At 39.4% G+C, this 26,310-nt stretch overlaps 1 protein-coding gene across 1 annotated transcript in view; it reads right to left on the bottom strand.

The window, feature by feature from the left end:
- The window catches only part of NME7 (NME/NM23 family member 7), a 258,655-nt gene that overhangs the window by 184,607 nt on the left and 47,738 nt on the right, over positions 1-26,310 (bottom strand). Inside the window, exons 2-6 of the mRNA XM_019424042.2 lie at positions 24,585-24,692; positions 23,655-23,821; positions 9,452-9,562; positions 5,379-5,429; positions 1,330-1,537 (exon numbers count right to left, since the gene is read on the bottom strand). Coding sequence (XP_019279587.2) covers positions 1,330-1,537; positions 5,379-5,429; positions 9,452-9,562; positions 23,655-23,821; positions 24,585-24,692 — 645 coding nt within the window. The remainder of the gene's footprint in view (positions 1-1,329; positions 1,538-5,378; positions 5,430-9,451; positions 9,563-23,654; positions 23,822-24,584; positions 24,693-26,310) is intronic.

Here is a 26,310-nt window from a genome sequence, read left to right as displayed (position 1 = left end):
GCAACGGCCTGTTAACTGGGCTCCCTGATGCCATTCCTGTCGTCTACAGACTATTCTCAGGGCCAATATAGCCCTTTCAAAGGCCAATTCAATCATGTCAGCCCTCCGCTTGCAGCACTGCAATAGGTCCCAGCTTTCCTCAGAGAAAATGTCAGAAATATTACCGTGTGATATCTCCCCTGATTATTTCTGTGCCCTCATCAGCCCCTCCTTCCCTCACTCCCATTCAACTACCCTGTCCTCTTTACTGTTGATTGAACAAGCCAGGCAGAAATTCGCTATTCAAGGAATAGCAAGATGGTCAGTGTACCTGGGACACAGTGAATAACGGAGAGGCTGGAGATAAAGCCGGGGAGACAGATGGAAATCAGATCAGGTAGAGCTTTGGAGCCTACAATAGGGACTTGAGATTCTATTGTAAAAGAGATTTAAAAAAAATTCACTAAAGAGTCTTCAATAGTTGAATTGTTAATCTGGTTTGAAAAGATCTCTCTTAGCCTGGTTAATTTTACGTGGGCAAGGTAGAATTTTCATAAACTGAGTGTCAGAGAAGAGGAAAGGGGAATTAGGAGGCTTACGCAGTAGTCCAGACAAAATATAACAGTGACCTAGACCACAACAATCAAATTCAAAGTCTAATTTGAAGGGAAAACTGAAAGGATCTGTTGACAGAGCTGTAAAAAAAAAAAAGAAAAATTCAATTATTTTAAAATTGTCTAATATTTTAATGAAAGCATGACCAGACTGAAAACCATCTTAAATTAGTTAGAAACTTCTCATGATGCTAAGAATAAACATGCAACGTCATTAAATCAACATCAGCATAAACCTCGTATAATACCTCATTTATATGGATTTAAAATAAGGAGTAATTGTGAGAAGCATAAAAACTTTTTCATAAACACTAGCTATATATAGGTAAAGAAAAGGACGTTAAGCTTGAAAATAGTGTGAAGTATGAGTCAGGAAAAAATATATTAAATAATGCTTTCTTTCTGAGTATTTACTATCCATAAACTGGTCTTGTGTGAATTCAATTATTCAAACATTTATAAACCTGAATAATTTAAATGGTTTTGGGACAAAAACCGGGATGACAGGTGTTTTAATCGGAGAAAACTTATCTTGACCATGACCGAGTTACCAGTTCACAAAAGAGACATATTATTGAAATGCTGTTTAATTCTAGGCAACAGGTCAAAGACTTTCCCTACTGCTAGGTCACCTGTATAAATCTACCCTAAGTCGGCAGTGACAGAAATGCTTTACTCTGACCTAACACATTTAACAAAATAAAAACGGAACTAAAATTTTTTTCAAACACCTTACTCTGGCAGCAGAAGCAAAAGAGTCAGGGCCATGAGCTGCATTTCTTATGCCGTCGGTTCCAAAGAGGGCTCTCAGGCTCCCAGGAGCATCCGTACGTGCCAGACCAGAGTTCGCAGGTCCGAGCAGTCTTTTCCATTCACATATAGCATCGTCTCTTAAAATCTCCATGGCAATAATAGGACCACTCGTAATAAACTGGATCAGCTCGCTATAAAACAGGTAAAAGACTGATTTGCTTCATCTTTCCGTCAACCTGTGTATCTCGACTCACAAGAATACATTACAGTTGGAGTATTTCAATACACACATGGATATGATGATCTCAGAACTATCGGATACAGTGAATTCTACACAGGCAAGATAAAATTTTCATAATTGAGTGTCCTCCAGTAGCCTGAGCCACTACACATCGCTACTGGTGTCCAATCATTCACTGTCAGCAAAGAAAAAAAAAAAAAAAAAAAGCCAATGTTGCGCTTCATTAAGACTACTTCGTTGACTTGAAATGCCTACCTATGCTTTTCCCATTGCTCTGAAAGGTACAGAAGGATTTCCCTATTTCCACGTGGTTTGCCACCGCAGTCCAATCATATTTGTAATATAGAAAGTGATGAGAGTGACGTCTTCTAACATATTTCCGGTAAGAATTCATTTACTTTTGTGTGGATTAGGATTCAAAGAATGACAGTAAACTTGCAGTCAATAAACACGGAGTTGGGCTAGTGATAAGGAAAACGAAATCAACAGGCCTTGAAAAAATATCCCCCTTCTGACTATAAAAGCTACTCTGGGATATTCCCATCTTAAGTTTTAAAGAGCTCACATGGGTTCTTGATGAAAACGCCAGCGCTGAGTCACAGCACCCCAACCCATAAAAACAGTATCTCATTTCCCTTCTCCGCTCCCGTACGTGGATGAGGCAGCAATGGCAGGTTTAACATGGAAATAAGTGACACCATTCCTCCTACTGTTTGGGGCAGGGACAGAATACATTTTAAAGCAAGTGCCTGTTTCTCTCTCTTCTAAACTATGAGAGAGGCCAGAACCCTCTAGAAGAAAAGCACATGGTGTGACAAACACTTCTGTACCGATTAACTCTTGACTCTTTTACATGCTTCCTTCCCTCATGAATCATGTTACGAGTTAACTCCCTTCCTTTTTAAATCAATTCAATTCGGGGCGCCTGGGTGGCGCAGTCGGTTAAGCGTCCGACTTCAGCCAGGTCACGATCTCGCGGTCCGTGAGTTTGAGCCCCGCGTCAGGCTCTGGGCTGATGGCCCGGAGCCTGTTTCCGATTCTGTGTCTCCCTCTCTCTCTGCCCCTCCCCCGTTCATGCTCTGTCTCTCTCTGTCCCAAAAATAAATAAAAAACGTTGAAAAAAAAATTTAAAAAAAAAAAAAAATAAATAAATCAATTCAATTCATTTTGAAAAGGATTTCTAAAAAATAGTATGTATGAAGAAGTATTCATACGCTCTGTCCTTTAAAAGGCCCCGTGACCTCTTCATACATATTCTTCTAGGACTTAGTAGCCAAAAACAATTAGATTTAAGGAGCCCAAATCAGGGGAACAAATCCATGTTGATCCATTCGATAAGCACATAACAATTACTTAACTACAAATCAGAATATTCAATGATACCCTGGCCTCAAGAAACTTATCATCTAATGTCCCGTTATTACAGAATTCCTCAAAACACATAGTGAATAAGCCTATAACCTATAACCACACCCTATAATGGGTGTGGCATGTTAATAATGCAGAGAAAGGTGTGCCTGGTCATAAAAAATACTTCTTCATGAGACTATTTCCGATTAATGCAGGTATATCTTTTGTTGTGTCTTTCATAATACCAGAACACTGGTTAATTCACCCAGTTAATAAAATTTACTGCATACTAATTACATATAAGACATTAAACCAGGTGCTGTAATATAATGCCACAAACATAAAGCAAAACTATAATAGTTTCCAAGAAAACTGTATATTCTTAAAATTTTTTTTAATGTTTATTTTTGACAGAGAGAGAGAGAGAGAGAGCGAGCATGGGCGGGGAAGGGGCAGAGAGAGAAGGAGACACAGAATCCAGAGCAGGCTCCAGGCTCCGAGCCGTCGGCACAAGGCCCGACGTGGGGCTCGAACTCACAGACTGTGAGAGCATGACCTGAGCTGAAGTCAGACGCTCAACCGACTGAGCCACCCAGGTGCCCCAAGAAAACTGTATATTCTAACAAGGCCTGGGAATATTTTAAACTGCTTGATTTAAAATAATCTATAACATAATTTTCTATTATACAATTAAAGGAAAAACACTATCATATGCAGGATGCCAAGCAGTGTGTTTATTATAGCAGCCTGACTAATATCCTTCTTTATTACAAATGTAAGCACTTTGGGGCACCTGGGTGGCTCAGTCGACTAAGTGCCCGACTTCGGCTCAGGTCATGATCTCGCAGTTCGTGGGTTCGAGCCCTGTGTCAGGCTCTGTGCTGCTAGCTTGGAGCCTGGAGCCTGCTTTGGACTCTGTGTCTCCCTCTCTCTCTGCCCTTCGCCTGCTCATGCTCTCTCTCTCAAAAATAAATAAACATTAAAAAAAATTAAAAATCTCTTTTTTTTTCTTCCCCTCCCCCATGGTCTTCTGTTAAGTTTCTCAAGATCCACATAAGAGTGAAAACATATGGTATCTATCTTTCTCTGTATGACTTATTTCACTTAGCATAAGAGACTCTTAAAAACTGAGAACAAACTGAGGGTTGATGGGGGGGGTGGGAGGGAGGGGAGGGTGGGTGATGGGTATGGAGGAGGGCACCTGTTGGGATGAGCACTGGGTATTGTATGGAAACCAATTTGACAATAAATTTCATATTTAAAATAAATAAATAAATAAATAAATAAATAAATAAATAAATAAATAATTCTTTAAAAAATTTTAAAAAAAGAAATGGAAGCACTTTTTTGACAATAGTAATATGCACCTCACAATATTCAAGTGTTTAGAATATAAATTCGGTTTCTAACATATAGTAGTTGCTATATTTCAAGGAACAAAAGTATTAGTTAAAAAATAAGGGCTCCGTGAGCATTGTTTCATGCACACAAGAATGCCAAAATAAGAGAGGTTTTTTTTTAATTTTTTTTTAACGTTTATTTATTTTTGAGACAGAGAGAGAGCATGAACGGGGGAGGGGCAGACAGAGAGGGAGACACAGAATCTAAAGCAGGCTCCAGGCTCTGAGCCATCAGCCCAGAGCCCGATGCAGGGCTCGAACTCACGGACCGCGAGATCGTGACCTGAGCTGAAGTCGGACGCTTAACCGATGAACCACCCAGGCGCCCCAGAAGAATTTTAAAAAAACCACAAAAATACTCAACACAGGGGTTCTTGTCTGGCTCGGTCGTTAGAGCATGCAACTCTTGATTTTGGGGTTGTCAGTTCGAGCCCCATGTTGAGCGTAGAGGTTACTTAAATAAAAGTTTTAAAACCCTTAAGAAAATGTGGGGCACCTGGGTGGCTCAGTCGGGTAAGCATCTGATTCTTGATTTTGGCTCAGGTCATGGTTTCACGGTTTGTGAGTTTGAGCCCTGCACCCGGCTCCATGCTGACAGCGTGAAGCCTGCCTAGGATTCTGTCTCTCCCCATCTCTCTCTGCCCACCCCACTCATGCACACGTGTGCCCTTTCTCTCTCAAAATAAACTTAAAAGTAATAGTAATAAATAAAAACATTAAAAAATACTCAACATAAAACATAATTATCACTATTTTACTGAAATCTAAAAAGAAAGCTATGCCTCTTATAATGTAAACAAATCATCCTAATTGCTGCTGATTAAAGTTTAAGATATTTAAGGGTGAAATAAGGATTCTAATTTAATAAAAGGACAAAAAAACAATTCTTAGAAAACACTTCTCTACAATTACAAAATGTTGCTATGGTCCATTTGACAGATTATTTTCATGTCACAAATTTTTGAATTATAAAACTGTAATTCTTTAGTTTCCCAGAATATCCTCTTGCTGTACACCACTTGCCCCAAATTCAGCACCTACTTTAAAAAGGGCCTTGACTGATGGTCTATATGAAAATCTGTTGCTTCTTTCCTGTAAAATCATCAAAATGACAACAGTTAAGAATTACATAAAAAAATTATTGTAGCTTACATTAATAAAATAAAAGAAAGATGAAGTTCTCTACTTATTTGATCGGTATGGAAACTGATTAATGACTTTTCACTAAATATTCTGTTCAAATTGTCCCACCTTTCAAAGTTTTTGCTAGCTGAGTATCTATTAAGATGTAAAATTACAATGAATGTAAGAGGCAATATTTACGTTTCTCCTCAGGTTATCTATTATCTTCCCTTTCATCAGCATCTTTAATATTCTTGAAACAAAGTGTAACGTTTGACCAATAAGAATTATTTGTTCTTTAGAAGTCAAATACATTACACTTAAAAATGCAAATTGATCTTCAAATTCAAAATCTGTCACTTTCTTCTCCAGGCTTTAAACTTGAAAGGTCAGGCTAGAATTTTAACTTAACAGTTACAGTTTTCTCCATGAGATCTCTGCCAAGGAAAGGCTATATACTTGTGTTTTTAAAATCTGTTTGACAAATTAAGCATATCAATGTATTCTTACAGGTTGTTAATATATTAAAAACTAATGCTTTCATTAACATCATCAGAAAAGGAAGGTCAATATGGAGATACTCAGAATTTACTAAGGGCAATAGGAATTTACTTTTTAAATCTATATTCCCACAAAAGAATATCTATAGAGACACTGAAAGAGTAACAGATTAAATCGATTGGCTAAAAAGTCTAAACAACTTTTTATCTTAACCAAACCAGGTGTCTCTCAAATTCAGAGTTTTAAAGGCTTTGAACTGAGTACACAGTATATAACAAATATGTCAACATTAACTACTTTTTAAAATATCAAAGAAGTTTTTAAGTGTCCTCCAGCATAGGATTATCCTTTCAGGCATGATAATTAACTTAGTCTGCAGTGTTTTAAGATTTTACGAACCTACTACCAAATGAATTCACACAGTAAACTATAGCAGGCATACTCTTATTCAAACCAAATATACTGAAATATTTTCTTCAACTAGGAACAGATTATGAAAAGTATACTATGCGAGTATAAAAAATAATTAATAAATAAAAATTCATCCCAAGAAATGAGAGGGGAAGAAAACTCATCTTTCTAGAACCTATTATGCCAACATTAAATCATTTTATTTCTTCACAATACATTGAAATTGGTTATGATTACTTGCATTTTGTTTATGAAAATAATGAAGTTCAACATGATTCCATAACTTGTCCAGGTAAAGTGCTAGTAAGAGAAGGAGGGTGGGGGAGTTGAACCCAAATCTCTTGCTGCAAATCTCTATTTACACCCTTTCTGTTACCAACTCCAGAGGGTCAGAAGAATTCACAAAAATGAAATGGATATATTGCGCTGTAGCCTAAAATGAGGTAAAACTGTCTGAAAAACTCATGTGAGAGCATTTTAAGAGAATTCGAAGCAAGGGGCACCTGGGTGGCTCAGCTGGTTAAACTGACTCCTGATTTTGGCTCAGGTCACGATCTCACGGTTAGTGGGTTCGAGCCCCACATCAGGCTCCATGCTGACAATGTGGCACCTGCTTTGGATTCTCTTCCTCTCCCTCTCTCTCTGTCCCTCCCTTGCTCGCTTGCTCTCTCTCAAAATAAATAAACTTAAAATTAAAAAACAGAATTAGCAGCAAGATGACTCAAACAACCAATTCTAAACTTTTCAACAAAACTAAGCTACTAAAAGAGAAAACAAAATCAATCATAATCTTTAACACTGATGAAAAGACAAACATTAATTACGAAAAGTGCTTCACTATTTTCTTCTAACATGTCACCGACCCCATAGTTATCTCCATTCAACATCCAAAATTGGAACCAAGATGAGAGTTCCCGAATTCTTCCCATCAAGGGCATCACCACAGAAAGGAGTTTTGTTGTTGTTTTGTTATGTCTTGCTGTGTTTTTATAAGGAAACCGTTCTCCCACAAAGATTTGTCCATTAATTCTTTCATGAAATATTTACTTAGCGCCTAGCTTGAATCAGGCACTGATCCAAGAACTGGAAGTTCAAAGTCAGATGCAACTCAGCTGCTGCCTTTCAGGTACTGTCATGACTGGGGAACTGGCACTTGAACAGACAACTTTAGCAAAGATGTTAAGCGCTGGAAGATACTCCTCCGTGGGTCTCTGGTGCTCGTATCGTGACTTACTGGCTGGGCCAAGAATGCAAGGCCCCACTGCCCTCCCTCCTAGCCTTTTCTCCGAGTCACAGTTGCAGTGAGCCACTCGGAGGGATGAGGTCATGTCTCTCTTCAGTACAGAGAGCAGCCTGTGTACTGCTTGCTACCGAAACAGTGGGTAACCCAAGTTCAAAGCGCCTCAGCTCTGATGCAATCAACTGCGTATACAAGATCCACCTGGATCCGTATCATCTTATTCCCGCGGGACAAGGAGGACCAACATAAGCGCGATGCTCCTGCGGCTTTGCTGTACCATCATGAAGTCCTCTGTCACCGACCCAGGTGTCTCACGTCTTCGCTAGCATCCACGAAAGAGTAACAGACTAGCTCGTTAGCTTTCCAGTTGGACAAGATCCAAGACTTGACATTAGGATTAATAGAGATGTACGAGGTGCTATAAAAAAATAAGGAAGCGGTGAAGTGTCCCTGGGCATCTTTATCTTGGGAAGTTTGATGCCTAATTTATTGAGCACTAGTGGTGTCAAGACAAAAAAAAAATTTAACGTCCCTGAAACTATTCAAAGGCATTTCTCCAGAATTCAGTCCCATCGCCTGCTGTGAGGGCAAGCATTCATGACACATACAGACATAGGACAAATTTAACTACTTATAAACGGGCATGACCTCAGCTCCACTAGATAATAATATCACCAGATTACCACTACTAATAACAATAGCTAACTTCATATACACTGACTATGTGTAGGGGTCTTTCAAAGCACTTTACGTATATTAAACTCCCATAATCCTTATAACAACTTTACGATACAGGTGGTTATAACCTCCATTTTGCAGATGAAGAAAACGAAGCACAGAATAAACGGTCCAGAGTCACACACCTACTAAGAGGTGCAATTACATGCGATCTGGCTCTAAATTCTGTGCTCTGAAACTTAAGCCTCCTGCCTTTCTGGAAGATGTGTAAACTGCCAAGACCTTACACACGGGAAGAGTTCAAATTAAATGTATGTCGTTGTTGGGATAAACTTGAAGGTGTTTCATTAAGGTATCCGGGGATCAGACTTAGCAAAGCTGCATTGAATACCTACGGCTACTCATCGTCCCTGTCCTCACGGAGCCAAAACAGCAACTGTCCCATACAATATATATCCGGGAATAGCAGTAAGACACCTGACCAAAAAAACCAACCAAACAACCAAACACAAAAACACCCAAGAAAACAAAAAACAGAAACAAAAACACCCAGTGGAGTAACATAAGAAGGCCACTGCAGCCAGTTCTGCCTAACTGCCACATTAAAGTCCCTACCGAGGGGTAAGTCCTGTTTTCACTAAATAACTTAGAAACTATCAGGTCAGACAGAATGGACTGCTTTTCAGGATAGTAAATCAGCATATGTGCCAATGATACCCACTGGGCAGAGCAAAATGTAAACATTTCCAAAGGCCTCCCTTTGGGAAATCCCAACAGTAATACTCCCTCATCAAGTAGAAATACTCAATACTCATTTCCTCTTCTATCATTTTCACACAGTGTGTTATACTTCTACATTAAGGAGAAGAGACGACGATGATCCAGCGTCGGTGTTATAAAAGCCAGTGGAGTTAGGGAACACGATAAAAGTGAGGCAGGTACAATCTGACAATTCCTACTTGCTTGGAGTTCAATTATTATTGGTGAATATAATTACCTGTGGTCTTATTATTTTCTCATTTTAATAAGATTAGTGTTCTATCCTTTGCCACTCAGTGAGAGGCTTTTATTTTAAACAACGACATGAAACATAACAGACGATTTAAAAAAGAAAACAATACGGAATCAGACTTTACGTGACTGAAAATGGCCAACAAGTTACCTTGAAAGCGTCATCATTTTGAGTTTGGTTATAGTAAATCCGGCTTTGTTTATCATTTCAATTATTTCTCCGGCTTTTGATACTGCATCTGGTTTAATCAGAGCCAACGTTCTGTAAGGATATAAAGGATAAGTTTGAAAATAAAAACAGTTCAGTTTTTACTTACAATTCCTAAGCAGTGGTAGTTTCCTTAACAATCATCCTACATCATAAAACATTGAAATCAATTCCAAAGAGAAGTGTATTAAAGGTCTCTTTAAAACTTACATAAGGTAAGCTTACTATTTTTCCCAAGAAAATATAAACTTAGGTACCCAATCTAAAAAAAATAATAAAAGCTTACAGGGGAAAAAAGTTCACATTGTCATGTTTAATATGCCCAAATTAATGCAGGGAAGGGAAAATTCTTCCTCTACCCTCCAAGGTCTTCCGACTGGACTGAGAATTAAATTTACACGAGGCAGAGTAACAGGAGAAAAAGCTGAAGTTTCGTCATGTGTGCCCAATAATGAAGTTGAGACCCAAAGAAATGACGAAAACAGGCAGTTTTTATACTTCTTAAACAAAGAGACAGTAAATTTGTGAGGGATTGACAGGATAAAGAAAACAGATGTGGGGCGCCTGGCTGCCTCAGGCAGTCGAGCACGGGACTCTTGATCTCCGGGCTGTGAGTTCTAGCCCCCACATTGGGTGTAGAGATTACTTAAAAATAAAACCTTTAAAAAAAGAAAGAAAGAAAGAAAGAAAGAAAGAAAGAAAGAAAGAAAGAAAGAAAGAAAGAAAGAAAGAAAGAAAGAAAGAAAGAAAGAAAGAAAGAAAGAAAACAGATGTTTAGGAGCTTTAATTAGTATGGAATTCAAAGCAGAATTTGGACTTCCATGGTAGATTAGAAAGAAAGTAACAATGTTTGTTTCTACAGCTTTGTTGGCTTTAAAGTTCCTATCTCTGGTGGTAATAAAGGATCTCTTTACTTCTTAGTACAGGGAGCACACCTTTTATACGGGAGATTTACTTCCTCTATTCAGGGGGACAGAAGGGGATCCGAGTGTCCTTGTACCACCTGCTTAAGTAACTTTTATTTAAAATAATATGCCAAAGTGGCACATTTTGAGGCAGACTGTCCTTGGCCCCCACATTAGAAAACACTGGTCTTTAAAATATCTGTTTCTTAGAACACATTTTATAAAAGAGGACAAATCTTTAAAATATTGCATTTAATATATTATGAGCTTGATTTTTGGTCTCTTAGACTTTAACAAATGTATGCTATGCAGTCAGTTCAGCATTGATTTGGAAATAATTATAAATTCTTCTTTTAACACTCAAGCATAGCGTGAGGGATGCGCAAAGAACCAAATGTCTTCTTGCCTGGCAATGTAGACAGATGGCAAACACCATGCTAATTTTTACAGTCACAGTCTCCTCCAAGAGGACACATAGGAGCAAAGCACCCTCTCTACTCTGAAGCCACAGAATTAATCGATTTTTGGCGATGGCGACCGCCCGAATGCCCTCACTTCGCTGATGCGGTAACTAAGCCTGGAGAGCGGTCACGTGCAAGGCTGCACAGCCGGTCAGCGGCACCTTCAGGACAGAAACAGCCAGCTCACAAGACTTGCGGGTCTGCGCTCCTTCCACACTACAAGCAAGGTCACTCTGAGTATCATCAGAAGGGAGCACAACCACAAAACCCTCGAGGGTAATACTTGCAAATACAAGAAGAAAATCGAACTAGTCGGAGTAATTCAGTTTGCGGGACGTGCAGAATTATGATAATGAACTGCTACCACTTGCCCTTCATCATTTCTGGGTGTTCTGACACGCCGGCAATATTTCAAGGAATGCACACGAGAAGAATGGCCTTTTCGGAGCTTTCTTCCCCAATGAGACAAGCTTGGCTGAGGCTCTGACAAAGATATAATAATTCAAACATCCTTACTTTCAGTGGGATGTCACCCATGGCTGCCTTTTAAAACTTATAAATAACAAAGATTGTTCATCTCAGTGTGCTTATGACAAGCCATACCAGACAATCCTTTCCTTTATTTTGAAGCAAACGAGTCGCTGATAGTATTTTATATTATATGGCTTCACTGAAGATGCAATTAAAACTCGTCGCTTTTTAGCTCACGTTATTTAAGCATCATAAGCCACACTAACCCCTGAATTGTTTATGCTGAACTGTGGGCGAACTTTCTGGAACTATAGCTCTTAAAGGAAATATAAACACATCAGCAGCCATCGATTTCGAGGAACAAGCACCAGGGTGGAAAATGCAAAACGGACAGGACTGAATTTAAAATGCAATTTCATTTTCTCTTTAAATGCCTACATTAACGGCTGACTACTAGGAGTAACCACTGTAAACAGATTCGCCTATCGTGTCCTCGTTGCTTAACTCTTCAGTACATAATAGTTAAAATCTATCCTGAGCAGAAAATTCGACGGGCACGAGAAGTCACACGTGCTATTTAAGTGAGGACAGCACATAAACAACAGGACCACAAAAATATTATTAATAGTGCTGCTGTTCTCTGTCGCCGTGTAACGCACCATAACAACACTCCAAGCCGTCCCAAAGGTGAACGTGTTTCAAACTGCTGCGCTCCTCGCTTGCTGGCTGAAGTCCCCCGGGCTGGTGCAGGACTGACCTACTTTCCCAGAGGCCTGCAGGCTGGCCTTGAGGAATGAAGGACCAGACTTTCCCAGAAGATAAGACCTGACCGCATTTGAAAACAGCTGCCACTGATGCCAACAAGTCTGTTCAGGGCCAGGTCGACGTACGACTAACTGCCTGGGCACCTGCTTCTCCTGCACGGAGCCCCCGCCATTTCCCGCACCTTCCCCCCTGTTAGAACCCTGTGGCTTTGTCTGGACAGGGAAGACGGCCTTTGAGACATCAGTCCACCATCTTCCCAGGATGCCAGCTTCCTGAATAAAGCAAACTTCTCTTTCCCACCATCGCTTGTCTCTCCAGCATTGGCTTTTTTTTTTTGACTGGCGAGCAGCCAAACTTGACTTGAGAATCCATTCTCTGTCCAGTAACAGAACCATCCCAAAATGTGGGGGCTCAAAACAACAATTGCTCAAGATTCTGTAGGTCGGCTGCAGTGGTTTCACTGGGGATCATTCACACAGCCGTGTGCGGCTGGAGGGGCAGCTGGGACGGCTCCCAAGGCTTCTTTTTCCTTGTGGGCTTTCATCCTTTGGAGGCCACACCAGGCTTCTTCATATGCGGCCACATAGAGTCCAGCGTGCAAACACTTATCACGCATCCCCTTGAGACATGTCTACTGACGTCCCTTTGGCCAATGCAAGTCACATGGTCAAGTCCAGAGTCAATGTGAGGGGGGACTGGACAAGGGCACGATACCAAGAGGTGTGATTCACTGGGGACCACCGCTGTAACAACCCACCGCGTGGTAATCCTCTCACCTGGCACTGAGCGGGATGTGGCAGGAGATGCTCTCGAAACAAAAGAAAAACTATAAACCGTTCTTTTACACTAAAAACTTCTTAGCAATGGAGAGTGAAAAAATAGCTGGGCCAGCCTTCACAGAACTCAGATAGGACACAGAATTCTGCAAACTAACAGCTTTCATGGAGCCACGCACAAGATACGTTCTCCATCCGCCAGTCAGGCTCGGGGCAAAAATCGCAGTGAACATGTATGGGATAAAGATGACCAGTCAACCGCTGTGGAGTAAACATCCTCCACAGTACAGGGCAGTAGACTCTTTGAACGCTGTCCACCTAAAGGGATATATTTGTAAACTTTAATCTGTATTAATTTATCTAAATATTTCAAAAGTTATGCATATTGGCCGAAAGCATGTAAAAACCTGTTCTAAAATATCAACCCAAAGACAAATTTGGGGTCTCTTTCACGCTTCCTTTGCAAGCGTACAGCATGTGTTTGCCCCATGGATAAAGGAGGATAGTCTCAGATGAGGCCCCTGTGGCTTGGAGGCAATGGCAGTGAGTCAGAGCTTCTGACTGGCAACAACGGCAAAGTCATTCAGGGCAGCCCTTCCACGGAAAACTAAAAACAGTGGGTAAGATAGTTTTCAAAGAGTTTTCAAGCGAAAAGAAATGGGCTGGATGCTAAACAATTGTTAGCACAAACGTAAAAGAAAAACGGAGACCCAGGGGAATAAGAACAAAAGTCGCGTCTGCCTTGCCGGCATCGCCTCTGGCAAATCCAAACTTTAATCTGTACCCCATCACTGGGAGAGGGCAACAGAACCTAACAGAGTATTCTCCCTGTAATACTCTGGGACCAAAAGCTACGCCCTAAGGGTGAGTCAGCTAGAACCAGGCCTTGCGTGGCCCGGCAGCACAAATTCACATCACTTAGGGAGCCTGGGAACGTCCCATTCTGCACAATTCTGGTAACGGTCATCCAGATTGCTAATCCCTCCAGCCAAAACTCAGAAGCAAACACATCCACCCTAGATGTCAAGTAACTTCATCCTGTACCTCAAATAATTCATCTAGAAATGCCCAACACACATGTATATCACAAGCACGTTCACATCCACACACATCCAGACACATGACAATCAATACCACACAGACATTACCACACACACACGCGTGCGCACAAAAAAGTAAAAAAAGACCAACCTGAGGAAGAACCAGAAGAAACAGCACAGAACAGAGACAGCCACAGATAGTTCAGCTACTGGAACTGTCAGATGCAGACTGTGAAAGGACCAGACAAAAGGAAGGACTGAAAGACAAGGTGCAAGCATCATAAGGCAAGAGAAGTCCAAGCTATGAACAATGGATACTTAGGTTTGAAAAAGAATCTATGAGAGGACCAAGTGATAAAAAAAAATACAAAAATGAAAATAAGCACCAAACGGGCTGACAGAAGACTAGATGTACCTGATGGAAGAATTCTGAACAAATTCAGAATGAAGCACAGAGGAACAGAAAGATAGGACATAGCTAAGAGGATAGTTTCAAGAATGTGAGTAAAGTAAAGACATTTTCAGCCAAAAGAGTTCCTTATCAGTGAACACTCTAAGGGAAATTCTAAAATAAGCAAAACAATCCCAAACAGAATATCTGAGATAGACAAAATAATAATACTAAGAGGCCAAAAGTAGTGACAGCTAATTGTCAACTGGTTATATAGAATAATAATAATGAGTCATTAGGTTCACAAAAACTACAGAAAATACAACAGAAGTGGCATGTAATTCAGCAAGGTACAAAATTTAGCTAAACTGTTCCGAGATTCTTAGACTTTCAAGAAGGAAGATACTACAAAAGCAAACGTGAACTACCAGGACTTCATCAAGATAAAAAGCTTCTGCACAGGGGAGGAAACAATCAGCAAAACTAAAAGTCAACTGACAGAATGGGAGAAGACATTTGCAAGTGACTTATCAGATAAAGAGTTAGAATCCAAAATCTGTAAAGAACTTCTCAAACTCAACACCCGCCAAAAAAAAATAATCCAGCCAAGAAAGGGGCAAAAGACGTGAACAGACACTTTTCCAAAGAAGACATCCACATGGCTAACACACATGTGAAAAGATGCTCAACATCACTCATCATCAGGGCAATACAAGTCAAAACCACAATGAGATACTATCTCATATCTGTCAGAATGACTAAAATCAACAACTCAGGAAACAACAGATGTTGTGAAGATGAGGAGAAAGAGGAATCCTTTTGCACTGCTAATGGGAATGCAAACTGGTGCAGCCACTCTGGAAAACAGTGTGGAGATTCCTCAAAAAATTAAAAACAGAACTACCCTACAAGCCAGCAATTGCACTACGAGGTATTTATCCAAAGGATACAAAAATGCCCATTCAAAGGGGCACATGCACCCCAGTGTTTATATCAGCACCATCAACAATAGCCAAAGTATGGAAAGAGTCGAAATGTCCATCGACAGATGAATGGATAAAGAAGATGTGGAATATATAAAATGGAACATTACTCAGCAATCAAAAAAAAATGAAAACATTGTCATTTGCAACAACATGGATGGAACTAGAGGCTATTATGCTAAGTGAAATAAGTCTGTCAGGGAAAGACAAATACCATATCATATCACTCATATGTGGAATTTAAGAAACAAAACAGATGAACATAGGGGAAGGGAAACAAAAATCAGATAAAAACAGAGAGGGAGACAAACTATAAGAGACTCAAATACAGACAGAAAACTGTGGGTTGCTGGAGGGGTGATGGGCTGAGTGATGAGCATTAAGGAGGGCACTTGTTGGGATGCGCACTGGGTGTTATACATAAGTGATGAAACACTAAATTCTATTCCTTAAGTCATTATTACACTATAAGTTAACTAACTTGGATTTAAAAAAGAGAAGATACAGATATTGGTAAATTTTAGGCATTGATATTAAATATGCATGCTGTAGTTTCTAGGATAAGAACTAAAAGTATAGAAAAGAATGTACACCATTCAAACAAATAGACAAAAAATGGACTGAGGGGTGCCTGGGTGGCTCAGTGGGGTGAGCATCTGACTTCAGCTCAGGTCATAATCTCACAGCTCGTGAGTTCGAGCCCCATGTCAGGGCTCTGTGCTGACAGCTCAGAGCCTGGAGCCTGCTTCGGATTCTGTGCCTCCCTGTTTGTGCTCTGTCTGCCTATCTCTCTCAAAATAAATATACGGTAAAAAAAAAAAAAATTATATACATATATATACTTAAATGGATTGAAAAATCCTCAATAAGTCAGAAAACGACCAAAAATAATAATAATAAATCAAATGAGAAAAAGCACAAAAGCAGATGGCAGGGTTAACCCCAAATATATTATAGTACGTGCATTAAAAGTAAGTGCTTTACATAAGACTCTTAAAAACTGAGAACAAACTGAGGGTTGATGGAGGGTGGGAGGGAGGGGAGGGTGGGTGATGGGTACTGAGGAGGGCACCTTTTGGGATGAGCACTGGGTGTTGTATGGAAACCAATTTGACAATAAATTTCATATATTGAAAAAATAAATAAATAAAAATAAATAAATAAAAGTAAGTGCTTTAGAGTAAAAGACAAAGACTATAAAACTGAATTTCTTTAGGGAACCTGGGTGGCTCAGTCGGTTAAGCATCCAACTTCGGCTCAGGTCACGATCTCACAGTTCATGCATTCCAGCCCCGCATCAAGCTCTGTGCTGACAGCTCAGAGCCTGGAGTTCGCTTTGGATTCTGTGTCTCCCTCTCTCTCTGCCCCTCCCCTGCTCACGCTCTGTCTCCCTCTGTCTCTCAAAAATAAATAAATGTTTAAAAAAAAAACTTTCTTTAAAAAAAAAATCATTCAAAGACAAATTACATCAGACTAGATTTAAAAAGTAACTATGTTATTTAGAAAAGGCACATTTAGAATAGCATACTGAAAGTTTTAAAGTTTAAAAAGGATGAAAAAGACACACTGTGTGAACATTAACTAAAGTAAAGCCGGTGCAGGGGTGCCTGGGTGGCTCAGTTGAGCATCTGACTCTTGATTTCGGCTCACATCATCATGATCTCACGGTCATGGGATAGAGTCCCATGTCTGGCTCCACACTGAGTATGGAGCCTGCTTGAGGCTCTCTCCCCGCCCACTGCCCCTCTCCCCCACTCACTTGCTCACTCTCTCTCTCTCTGAAACAAAAAATGAAATGAAATAAAATAAAGGAAAAGAAAAGAAAAGAAAAGAAAAGAAAAAGAAAATAAAACAAAGTAAGAAAAAAATAAGCCAGTGCAGCTCTATTGCTATCAAACAAAGTAGAGTTTAAGGTAAAATTCAGTGCTAGAGATAAAAATGATCTTTTTATAATACTAAAAGGTTCAATTTACCAAGAAAATATAACAATGTTAAATCTCCTAGTAACATACCCTCAAAATTACAATGTAAAAATTAACAGAATGACAAGGAAAAAGAGACAAATGACAAGTATAGAAGGAAATTTTAATCAAGCCTTGGTAATTGATAGACTAAGCTGACAAAAATATTAGTAAATACATGAAAGATTTGAACACATAATTCACAACCTTGACCTAATGACACAAAACAACAGTGGATTAAACATTCTTTTCAAGCACACTAAAATAATTGATTATACTAAGACAAAAGCAAGCCTCAACCAACTTGAAAGACACAGAAATCATGCAGAGTATATTTTTTAGACACCACACAATTCAGCCAGGATCCAATACAAAAAGAGAATAAAAAAACCTGATATGCTTAGACATAAATGAACATACTTCTAAATAACTACTGGATCAATGACAACTTATAAAAATTAGAAAATATTTCAAATCAAATTTTTCAAATTTCACATAAAAAAGGAGAATGTGGTGCTAAGCAGTATTTAGAAGGAAGTTTATACCCTTAATTGCATATATTAAAAATACTGAAAATTAATAGAATATATAATTCTCAAACCAGTAACAGCAGAAAAGAGGAATAAAGAAAACTTGAAAGCAACTATCAACTTCAAATTGTGTACAAAGCAAAGGCACCATTAAAAAAAGAAGGTGAAATAAAAAACATTTTTAAGGAAGATAACTGACTACCAAGAAATGGAGGATAAATTCCAAAGAGAAAAATGATTCCAAAAGGACAGTCTGATATGCAAGAATTGGTGACAAATGCATAGGTAAATCCAAGCAAACATCGGTGGTACGAAAGAAAAAAAAAAAAAGGGTAACATGCAGACAAAAACCAAATGCCCAAAACAACAATGAAACCATGTAATTCAAGAAAGAAGATTGGCACTAAGGTGTTCTAAACTCTTTTAAGACTACAGAAGGGTGAAGATATTATACAACCCTAAGCAATTTAAATTAAATATGTATGACAAAGTTTCACAGCTAACCGCGAAAGAAATAGCATAGAATTATGTAAACCCCAAACCAATAGAGAATACAGTAGGTAGAACAATGGCCACCCAAAAATGTCCATGACCTAATCCCTGGAACCTATGAATACATTACTTCACATGGTAAAAAGACTTTGCAGACTTGATTACAATTTCAGGCCTTGAAATAGGGAAATTATTCTGGATCATTCTCGTGGGCTCAGTGTAATCACATTTGTCCTTAAAATCAGAGAATCTTTCTGGTTGCGGAGAACCAGAGAGATGTCAGTGTGAGGTCTCAGCCTCACAGCCAGGGAAATGTGGGTGACCTCAAGAATCTCCTCCAGAGCCTCTGCAAGGGAATGCAACCTTACCAACACCTTGATCTCAGCCCGATGAGACGTGTGTTAAACTTCTGGTCTACAGAACTGTAAGGCAATACATTTGTATTCTTGAAGCAATGGAATTTGTGATCATTTGTTATGGCTTCAACAGGAAACTATAGAGGAAAAAGAAACTGAACAGAGGAAAAACACCTCAATTAATTAAAAAAAAAAAAAAAAAGCAAGAATGAAGAAAAAGTACAAAAGCACCAAAGCGGCCAAAGAGTGGAAATTGTACAAAAATGCCAAAGATACAACATATGTAAACTGTACATGTACTAATCTTACCAAGGAAAATGAAGGCATTTTCAGACAGAATTTTGCTTTTGAAAAAATGCTATGTGCTATTTATAAGAGACATACCTACAGCATAACATAGTATGACTGCAAGAAAAGAGGTGGCAAAAAAAGACATTAATTAATCCAAATATATTATCAATCATTCTAGGGGAAGATGGCCACGGCTGGAGCTGAAAAGAAAATTCAGTTCTAATCTGTTAACTAGGAGCCCTCTGACTAAGAATTATAAAGGAGAAGGCAGAATTTGACTTGATGTTTACAGAGGAAGAAATCTCAATTTCTCTCTGGGAATTTAAGAATGAGAGGGCATTTTTTCATGGCATTATTTGGGGTACAGTTATGCTGTTGTTGGGGCTATCATGTAATCAGTAGTAAGTCATCTTGGACAGTGAGACCATAGATAAGTAAAGAGAAAAAGGTTAGGGGGTGAATTTTTAGGAAGGCCTTGGTAATTGAACTGCATGACTTTAATGCAATTCAGTGCCTTTTAGCAGCCAAAACTCAACTGCTCACTATGGTCCTAGGACGTTCTGTAAAATAACAGTAGTTAGTACTGCGAGAGTACTTTTCAGGTGAGAGCACACCTAAACGAATATTCTGCTGCTCCCCTCCTCTGAGAAGTAACCTACACAAAACTGTTAGGCCAACTGGCTTTAAGACATAAAACCCCAAGGGGCGCCTGGGTGGCGCAGTCAGTTGGGCATCTGATTCCTGATTACGGCTCAGGTCATGATCTCACGGTTCATGAGTTCCAGCCCCACATGGGCTCTGCGCTGACAGTGCGGAGCCTGCTTGGGATTCTCTCCCTCTCTCTCTGCCCCTCCCCTGCTCACGCTCGCTTGCTGTCTCTCTCAAAATAAATAAACTTTAAAAGAAAAGAAGAAAGAAAGAAAACTCCAAGAACAGGAATATGTGCACTCTTCAGGGCACGTGAGTGACTTCGACTCCACTCCCAGGACGGTGCTCCCTCCTCCCTCCACTCCCTCTATCTGCTCTACCCGTCTTTCTTCAACTATATGCTGTAGGTTTCTGGTCACATGTGGCACCGCCCCTTTTGTCTCAGACCTGCAGGCCCTCAGGCCATCGTCCTCCCGCGTCCCCATGTTTAGCACAATGACCTGTGTGGAAGCCTGTCTCCGGTGCTCTGTCTCTTGTGCTGGGTGGGCTGTGAGGCGGCACAGAACCTGGACCAAGTGTGCGGGCGGAGGGGTTTGCCACGCAGACCCCTCTCTCCCCCGGGCAGGCCCCGAGGTCAGGACTGGAGGAGGAGAAAAGTTTTGGAGGTGACAAAGAAGCCTGTATCGTTCACTGTGGCGATGGCTTATGGGGGTGCACTTATCTCCAAAGTCCTCAAGTGGTATGCATTCAATTAGCTACAGCTTTTTTATGCCCATTATAACTCAGAAAAGAGATTTAAAGAAAGCAAGCAGGTAGAAACGTGAGTCAAATGTCGTATTTCTGTAGTCTAAGAGAACTGGAAGGCCGAGGCCAGTTTGAGAGCTAAAGTGAACTATACTGAATCATCTGGATAACTGCCTCAAAATTAGCTGATGGGCAGCACAGAGATCAATTTTCCTTGGCGCTCCTATCATTTCTTTCTGGTGTAAAGAAGGGAGTTGAGTATGAGAAATACAACCGGGAGGGTACTGAGTTCATAAATTATCCTTGTCCCCGTCCACACTGAGAATGAGGCTGAGTTACAGTTATTACATACAGGTTGTTTCTACGGGATCACGAGAGACGGTACGCGTACTTACTTCTCCAATGCCCTTTTTTTTTTTTTGTCATTTAAGTGAAAGAATACATTTTTTTAAACTCTTAAGTTCTGAAGAAGCTTATTTAAATCAGCCAAATGGTTGCTGGATTTACTAGCCCACACACAGTTAAGAAAGAATCAAAAAAGAAGATGGGGAAACAGTGTTAAGTCAGTAAAAATATAATACTGCATATATTGTTATTAATTATACAGCCCAAATATTTAAGAATTTTTTTAACATTTATTTATTTACCTTTGAGAGACAGACAACAGACTGCGAGTGGGAGAGGGGCAGAGAGAGGGAGACACAGAGTCCGAAGCGGGCTCCAAGGCTCTGAGCTGTCAGCTCAGAGCCCGATGTGGGGCTCGAACCCATGAACCACGAGATCGTGACCTGAGCCGAAGTTGGACACTGAACCAACTGAGCCACCCGGGTGCCCCAAATATTTAAAATCTGTCTTCATATTCTTCTGGTCCTCCTCTTTTGAAATCAGTCCCACTCAACAGTATTTATCAACTTATTAATTAGAGGCTTAATGGAAAGAGAATGAGTTTGAGGCATATACAACAACGTTTACTGGTTTCTTTACTGTCCAAATCTACGACCGTGGCCAAGCTACCAACTGTGCTGTAAAATGGAATCAATGACATTCACTCTAGAGAAATAAGACTAATATATATGCAAATTGTAATTGCTATACGCATTATTATTTTATTTTGATCGGGTCATACTATTAACCCTGTTTCCCTAATTCATTTACTTCTGCTAGTTTAAATGAAAGCTTAAAGTCGTCTTGAACTGAGATTCACATGAAAAGTGCCTATCACAGTGCTTGGCATATATGTGCTGAAAAACATGTAAGCTATAAATATTTATTACTTGCAAATAAAGGAATTAGGGTAGATGTTTCCTTAATCTCGTAGACTTTCACCACGAGATCTCATAACAATGAGATTCCTCTTTATCTAACATCCTATTTTTTCCCCCCATTTCAGAGTTATTCTGGGAATGGTCTTCTTTTTTTTTTTATGAGGTATTCACCACCCCTCTGATACATCACCACTTGTGTACTAATATCCACAATGAGCACCAGAGCACCCCGAGATTACAAAAGGCTTGTAAAAAGGGCTATCAGGGGCTTGTAAAGAGGTCACAGAAAGAATATTACTACCGGAGTTACTCAGAAGTTACGTAACCAGCTAGTTATTTTGTTGGTAGACCTCAAAATATAGTTTGACAGATTTTTTTTCCTCTCAAATTGAAGGGTATCTGGAGCTTTTTATATTGATAGCTTTACCTTCCACCGACGGTCCCTACTTTTAATTACTACAATAATCACTCCACACTGCCAAGAATCCCCCAAGATAAGTATAATATACAAGCCAGAGAAACCGAAGCCAATAATGATGACAAAAGAAGTCAAATTTCAATTCAAATACAGTCATTCTAGCCTCAGAAGGTTGAAAACTCATAAAGGTAGAGACTGAAAATGAAAATGTCACTTTAGCAATGCTGAAACTTGATATGCAGGAGAAAAACCTTACTAAAAAGTCCTTGTTTTCAGAACAGCCTGATTTTTCAGCTGCATCTCCAACATTTTCTGTCTCTCTTCTAAATCAGAACTGAGGAAAAGTCAGGGCGACAAGTGCAGCTTTGACCACCAGTACAGAGAGAAGGCTAACGAGACAACTGGAAGGTTCCACGCCGCAGCCTCTCACCGTCACAGGAAGAGCCGCGTGCACTGGGAGGGAAGAGAGGAGCTGGACAGGTCGGCCGGAAGCTCTGCCTCCAGACATAACTGTGTTCAGGGGCATAAACGGATTCATTCATTGATTCAACAAATTTTTGTGGGGCATTCCCTGTGAATAACTTACTGCCTGGGGCATCACAAGAACGGTCTTGAGGCATACAGTTGTGAACAAGACAGGTAAGTTTCTCTTCGCTATTGTGTTATTTTATTTTTATAACACTAGCTCATTCTTTCTTCGCCGGATCAGTCAATATTTATCAGACAGGCGTTAGGTCTGTGTATAAAGCTCAAAAATCAACGACACTCACTACAAACAATCTAGACAAAAACATCTTTGTCAACTAGATCAAAGGTCATCATTTGTAAGCAGGGAGGACATTTTTGAAAAAGGAAAGGGCAGATCATGAATTTAAAATTGTTATTCACTGACTGATTTAGCTAACACAAATACGCGTAAGGAGATGTGCTACGTGCCAGAAGACATACAAATGAACTGAGACAGAGAGAGGATGACCGCTTTCCAGCACGCCTATTGCTACCACCCTCATTCAGGCTATTTTGCTAATTAAAGTTCTAAAAAAAATGTCAACCTGTCAACCGTCAAACAAGTCAGGCAGAACAATGGGTTCTTTCCAGTAAACAACCTACAACTTTCTGCCTTTGAATCTCTTCTTAGTCCTTATTCCTCTGATCAGCATTCCCTCCTCTCAGCCTAACTGGGTAAAAATCCAATTCATCTTTCAGGATCCAGCTCAAATACCTTCACAAAGCCTTCCCCGATCTTCCACAACAAACTACTTTCTTCTGTTTCCACCGAGATTATGGCACTCACTACCTTTCTCCTATAAGCCATGTTTGTCCTACACACCAATACTCTTTTGTGTTCAAACATTCTCAGTTCCCAGTTAAATGCATGTTATGAAGAAAGATGAGGGCGTATAAAAAGTTTGTATTTTTTTTCTCCAGAAAATAATCACTGCCTAGGACTATGGGCATCACTTTGTTATCTGAGTGAAAAACAAATCACTGAATCTACTCCTCAAAATTCTGAAAATGTCCTAACAGCGCATCGGATCACTGAATCAGAAAAGTGTCTATGTTGCAAAAACACAAGATAGAAATGAGAAATTAGACTTCGGTATCAGGACATACATAATGTTTTAAGAATGAAGAAAAGATTTTCTTACTTTTCTTTCCTACTGCCCAGTTGGCGAGCTGTGTATTGATCCCCATAGTCAATTAGCACCAGCTGTCGAGAAAAGACGTTCACTTTGTTGCCTATAAATAAATCTTCCAAGTGAAGATCATCATATTTGGTCCTCTTTAAAAAGGTACGGTGATTCTTCACATCATGCTAAAACAAAAACAACACAGTAAGACAAATAGTTCTCCAAAGAGAAGGTTAATCTTATTATAAATTAAAAATGATTCTTTATTCTGCTTCATTAAACATCGGCGACATTGTTTCACTTTTGCTACAAATACAAATTGCATTTCTTTTAGAACTTCTGTATTTCCTAGCGGGATCCAATAATAACAGAAAAACTTATTACAAATTTAATACTTTAATAAACCATGAATAGAAAGATTTGTTCATTGCCAAACCATTTCAGCAAATTAGTGTTTCCGAAATCCCAGAGAAGTTCCAAATTTCAGCTGTCTTGCCTAGACAAAACCCCAGTACCAAAGAGATCTACCTGTAAAAGGGTTGCCAGTGAAGAGACACAAAGAAATATGTGCGACTCTTAACCTGATCTTCTTCAATCTGACTTCTTGGAGAGATAACAGCTTTCAATATTGGTGACATATTTAGGGCCATGATAATCTTGATCTGCAACCACTTACCGCCTATTGCTTAATCTAAAACATGAACAATCCCACATCCGTTTTATAAACAAAAGATATGAATTACTATTTTCACATTAAAGATAAAGGTACAAAGTTACCCTCTTGTATTGGAATTCAAACACCAAAAAAAGAATTCCCAGTAATAAAAGAAAAAAATATATTATGAATTTTCAAAAGCAGCGACATAAAAGGCAATCCTATTCCTCTCCCTATCCCACATTCACTCCCTCTGCTGATGTTTAAGGGGGAAAAAAAAAAGGCTCAATTACCATTTCAACAGATCCATCCCCTGGGTAAAATAAAAGCTCATAACGTCGAAAAAGTGAAGCATTCGGATCATACCACTCGGCAATGAAAACGAATCTTTCCCCGTGATTCTGCAAAGAAAGAATTAACATTAACGTATAAAATATAAGCACTTCTTGCATAAACCATCTACGGTGAAGGCGAGAATTACCAAAGATTTGTTAACAAGTACATCTGTTACTATTTATTTATTACATTCAAGGATTCTTCTTTCAACCATGTATCAGTTACCAACATACCTTCAGAAATACTTCCTTCTAATTTCTCATTAAGTATCCTCAGCTATCTCAAAGATGACTTATGAACTGCTTAATACTTCACAACCATCCGATCACCCTGAGTAAATTAACAATTTTTTTAGAACATGAGCTCCTGATCGGACTACTGTAATAATTCAGCACATTTACATATAAACAGATCTGAAAGCAGATTTACATATAAACAGATAATAAACTGCTGTGAGAAAAAAATTCTGAGAGGCTAGCTCTCAATTACATGAGATTTTAACTTTCCTAAATTTAAGAATCCAGCAGAATTCGAATATTGTCATCATTAAAGTCACAGTAAACATCCTTTCTTTCCTTCCTAATTTCACACGATAGTATCTTTTTACAGAAATTGGAGAATGTGTTAGTCTAGGTCCTCTGAGAAGCAGACACCGAGACAGGATTACACTTGGCAAGAATTCTATTCCTGTAAGGGCAATTCCTAGAGGAGAAAAATGGGGAGGGATCCAGACCACAGTACAAATCTGACTGGAAGGAAGGAAAAGAGAGAAGGGAGGGAGGCATCATTCCAGATTGCTGTACAGTCTAAGGAGGGTTCAGCAAGACTGGCAGGCAGTGCCCCGGCCAGGGAGCCCTCAAGAGTTCCTTGACATCCGGGGACCCGCCTGCTTGAGTCTCCCTGCTCCTCAAAGGCACCAGTTGGGAGTAGCCCTTGGGAAGCGTGTCTTAAGTGCAAAGGCAGCAGCGGATTTCAGAGCACAGCAGGTGGGGCCCTTGCTCATAGCTGACGGTGTGTGAGGTGCATTCCTGTGCCTATCACACAGGATGAAGTGAAAAAATAAGTCAAAGAATGACCCTCTTTCCTTGACTGTTAAGCAGGACTTCCAATCATGCATGTTGATAAAAATAGCTTAGCCCCAAAGGTCCTTCATTACAATAAGGAAAGGAGGACATACAGGACATGTAAGGAAGAAAGGAATCTAGTTTTGTTGCTAATTCTGAACTTAGCATCTGATTCTCTGGTTAGGATACACGGATAGGTTTTTTTTATGTTTTGTTAATAATTTCTTTTGTGTTAATAATTCCCTTATATATTCTAATGGTAGAAGGTGTATGGCTAGTTATGTTTATGATTATACTCATAAACTGTACTGTAAAAAGTTTTAAGACGCTATTTTATTTTTCCCACAATCATCCACAAAGACATATTTAAGCAACGCTAATTATTAGCTAAGAGAAAATGAAGGTAAATTAAGAGACATACTATGACATTCGTGAAAGCCTTCCTTCACACATTTTTTTTCATATTCTTACAAATACGGCTTCTTAAAGTTTAGGTTTCACTGTGCGGTTCTAGTGTTGTGGTCCCCTTATAATAGAAAATTTAAATATTACCAGCTTACTAAATTTTTTACTCTCTATATTAAAATATTCACTCACTCGAAGACATCATTGAAATATT

This window comes from Panthera pardus, unplaced genomic scaffold (genome assembly GCF_024362965.1).
Source record: "Panthera pardus isolate Hobbes unplaced genomic scaffold, ASM2436296v1 HiC_scaffold_21, whole genome shotgun sequence".
NCBI lineage: Eukaryota > Metazoa > Chordata > Mammalia > Carnivora > Felidae > Panthera > Panthera pardus.
Note: the sequence above shows the minus strand (reverse complement) of the source record. Positions and strands in the feature narration are given on the sequence as shown.